Below are 3672 nucleotides of genomic sequence, written 5' to 3'. Positions count from 1 at the left end.
GGCATTTTATATTTTTCAGGTGCAGAGCAAGTAAGTAGGGACCCGAGTTGGAGTATTGAAAGACTCAATTTTAGAGATTGCTTAGAAAATCTGTAACATTTTGGAGTTTTTTTTGCCCACCATGTATATTTATCTTGAGGATTTGTAATTCTAAGAGATGTATTTATTTTGAGGCAATGTGAAAATTCGGGTCGTCACAATAGGCCAACACTAAACTAGCCAAAAATGGAGAAACAACATTGGTCAACACTAAACTAGCCAAAAATGGACAACACTAAAACTAGGTATGCATAAATTCTGGTATAGCAATCTACCCTCCAACATGGAGATCATTAACACGGGCAATCAGGCATACATTTATCATCCGAGAGAATACTTCGATATGGAGGAGAGAATAAAAGTATAATACCCTGGCGAAGAAGAGTCCATAATAACAAAGTCAGCAGGCCATGCGATGGTAGTTCCCACAACATCTTTGATATAGATCATATCACTTCGAGCCCTCCATAGATACACTTCAGTTTTCTTTGCTACATCCACCCAAATTTTCATTGCATTAGGTCCAATCGGAATACAATGAGCACATGAAGTTGGATCACTTGAAGCCCAACGCCCCTCAGCAACTACGTCTCCTGTCCCCATCCAATCTAGCAACTTGCACTGGGTAATGTCACTCTGAGGATGACTTCTTACCGAGGGAGAAATAATGGGTGTAGGTGTTGCTTCATTTGTCACTGGATTCTGAACCTAGAAAGTTCAACAACGGGAAACAAATAAAATGTCATTAATCAAACTAGTCCGAAATGACCACCAAGGAAGAAAATGATAACCGACTTACTTGGCTTTTCTTGAACTCGTCAACTATATTTTGCATATGCGACATTTGAGACTTCATCTTAGCATTTTCTTCATGTAATTGAGCAAACTAACCATTCATTTGTGATAATATAGTTAATCTTGTTAGTGTGACTCCTTTTCCAAATGTTCTTAAATGGCCACGCCCTTCAGCACCAAGCACTTTAGAAACAGCATCTTTTTTCAGATTAGTTGAATTCTGTCCATTCCGTTCAATTTTTCCCATATCTTCCTAAAAATGGCATAATAAAAAAACAATGTAAATGACTAATGAGATTGTCAAACATATGTAACAAATAAAACACACAAATAAAGAATGAGCCATGGCCTTACAATCTTTTGAGCAACATTTTTGTTCTTGGGTTTACCATTCTTGTCTCTATGTCCATCGGCCCAAACAACGGCTCTACTTATGGAGGTCACTTTTCTTTTCTTTTTCTAGAGTAAAAACAAATATCTGATCAGAATTCAATTTAAGTTATAGTTTGTAATAAGAAGTCCAATGACCTTTGATAATGAACAAAATAATAGAGGTATTACCAGTTCAGCAGTCAACAGTGCATATTCCTTATGACTCATAGTATGCTGCAGCTCCAACTGTTTCCTTCTCATATCTTTAAAGTTCTCGCTTGTCACCTAAAGTCAAGAATAAACTAAAATCAAAACCATTCTTTTGATCACAACCATTTTTTTTTTAACAGCGAAAATAAGGTTTTATTGATATCCAAAAGAACTGTACAAGAACTGGGAGAGGGAAAGGCATCACAACAGATTGCATGTGTCTGACCAAGGATTCCAAGGATCAAAGGTAATTTGTGGCTCCAATTAGAAGCACTGTACAAACATCCAACTCCTCTGTCAAGGTGTCAACTTAGGATGTGAAGCAAGTCCTAAATGCAGCAAAGAAGGGTAGTAGCAACTCCTAAATATAGCAAAGAAAAAGTAGTAGAATGGAGGCCCAATGATTGTGTTCCTCCCTGTGAGAGCAGCAGCAAATCCTAAATGTGTGTGAGAGCGGCAGCACTGGTCTATGAACTGTAGCCACAGATTGTGTACCCACCTAGAAAAGGCACTAGCGATCCCAAAATGCAAGTGTAGAACTAAAGAAACCCTTTAGAAGTGATCAGCTTCAAAGATTTGATAGATTTGGACCGTGGCCGTAAAAAACAGCCCCAAAAGAGTTGAAATGCACCAAATTGCAAGTCTAGAACTATTATAATACATCAAAAGTTATACAGAGACAGACTCAACCCAGAAAACCAAACCCAAACAAAATATATAACAAACTGCCTAGACACCAAACTCCACCAAGCAACCTAACCATAGAAACAACCACGTAGTGCGCACCTACTACTCCTAGTTCAATGGTATCGGAGTTCTCATATCTTTAAAATTCTCGCTTTTAACCTAAAGTCAAGAATAAACTAAAATTGAAACCATTCTTTTGATCAAAATCACTCTTTTAAAGTTATCCTGATCTTTTAGCCCTTGCCACTTTGTCTATTGAAATGCAATACCATTTCAATAGACGTGTTTTATTATCTATAAGATGAAGAAAATCGAGTACGTACAGAATTTTCAGGAATAAAGTGGTGGAGTGGGATGAACAGGGTGCACATACCTTGAATTGTTCACTAGTCTTTTCCTTCACAAAATTCTTCCAATCATGCAGTGATTTGACATTATCAGGCTGTAGCTTTAGCCTTTCCTCCTCATTTGAAGCATTTCATTTTTTTTACTAATATCGACTTTGAGGCTCTCCAATCTTCATTCATTCTCCGGAAAACCATTTGTCTATGCCATTCTTCATGAAGATTGAATCTTACCTAAAAATTTGAATGTAACTTGCATGAAATTCTATAATTTTTAATTCCACAAGTAATTTGGGGAAAAAAAAGAGTTGAAGTCATAAGATTCTATCATGTAACTCTATCATCATGTAACTAAAAGCATTATTGTTGGGCACTATACCATACCTTAATGCATTGCCATAGGATTTCTGCCATTCCTGAAGGAAGTTTTTACCAATCCGAAAGTGTATATGGTACAATCTCTCGAACTAGAGGTCCCAAGAAAGAAGACAACTTGATTGATCCCTCACCTATTGGTTGACCATTCTCATCAAACATAACTTCAATCCGAGTACTTCCATCTACAGCAATGGTTTTCAGCTTGGTCGGGCCTCTTTTGCGTTTGAGATTTTGGGACGCTTTTGAAGTGATTGTAGGAGTTTCTGTAGAATTTGGCATTGGATATGAATGTATGTATGAAATGTTACATAAAAAAAGTAAGCAAAGAAGAAATAAACTCATAATATTGTTTCTCACCTACGCAGCCGACAACCGTATGTGGGCTGCAAAACATGTCTGTTTGTTCAGTAGGTGATGTGGGAAGCTACTGAGCTTGGGTTGCTCCCTGGGGGCTGCCACCCTCTTCCATCTGGACTGCACAGTGCCCAATGTCGTTCTTTTCCTTATCATTACCTTTTCCGTTACCACTTTGATTTAAGCCAAACAATGACTTTGGCACATTCTTGATTCCAGCAGCCTTTAATTCTCCTAAGTTTTGTTCCATTCTTTTTTCCTTTAACCTTTGATAGCCTATCAACATTTTGGACAAGTGCCTCAGCTGGATATTCATGTTACTGAATACATAAAAGAAACAAGTTAACAAAAAATAAATCAACAATGTTCAATAATATAGCAGGAACAAGAAATTAACTTAACGAATATCCAAGTATAATATGAACAACAAATCAAGGCACGGTGGCAAGATATGAGCCAAAAAAGACAAATCAAAAGATCCTAGGAGGTGCCT

General features: G+C 37.3%; 1 protein-coding gene across 2 annotated transcripts; it reads right to left on the bottom strand.

Moving 5' to 3' along the window:
- Positions 1 to 237: 237 nt before the first annotated feature.
- Positions 238 to 3291, bottom strand: LOC131307354 (uncharacterized). 2 transcript variants are annotated; one of them, XR_009194102.1, is made up of 6 exons: positions 3183 to 3291; positions 2832 to 3088; positions 2477 to 2681; positions 1396 to 1491; positions 1189 to 1293; positions 238 to 1087 (listed from the first exon to the last, which is right to left on the bottom strand). XR_009194102.1 is itself a non-coding variant. In XM_058333827.1 (4 exons), exons 2-4 carry the CDS (start codon positions 1465 to 1467, stop codon positions 926 to 928), a joined length of 339 nt encoding a protein of 112 aa, XP_058189810.1. In that variant the 5' UTR covers positions 1468 to 1491; positions 2477 to 2805; the 3' UTR covers positions 238 to 925. The 2 variants fall into 2 exon arrangements, 1 of the variants encoding a protein (XP_058189810.1); XM_058333827.1 differs by lacking the exons at positions 2832 to 3088; positions 3183 to 3291 and having other exon boundaries at positions 2477 to 2805.
- Between the last annotated feature and the right edge of the window lie 381 nt (positions 3292 to 3672).

The sequence above is a fragment of the Rhododendron vialii genome, chromosome 11a (genome assembly GCF_030253575.1).
Source record: "Rhododendron vialii isolate Sample 1 chromosome 11a, ASM3025357v1".
Taxonomy (NCBI): domain Eukaryota; kingdom Viridiplantae; phylum Streptophyta; class Magnoliopsida; order Ericales; family Ericaceae; genus Rhododendron; species Rhododendron vialii.
This window is presented reverse-complemented; position numbering and strand designations above follow the sequence as displayed.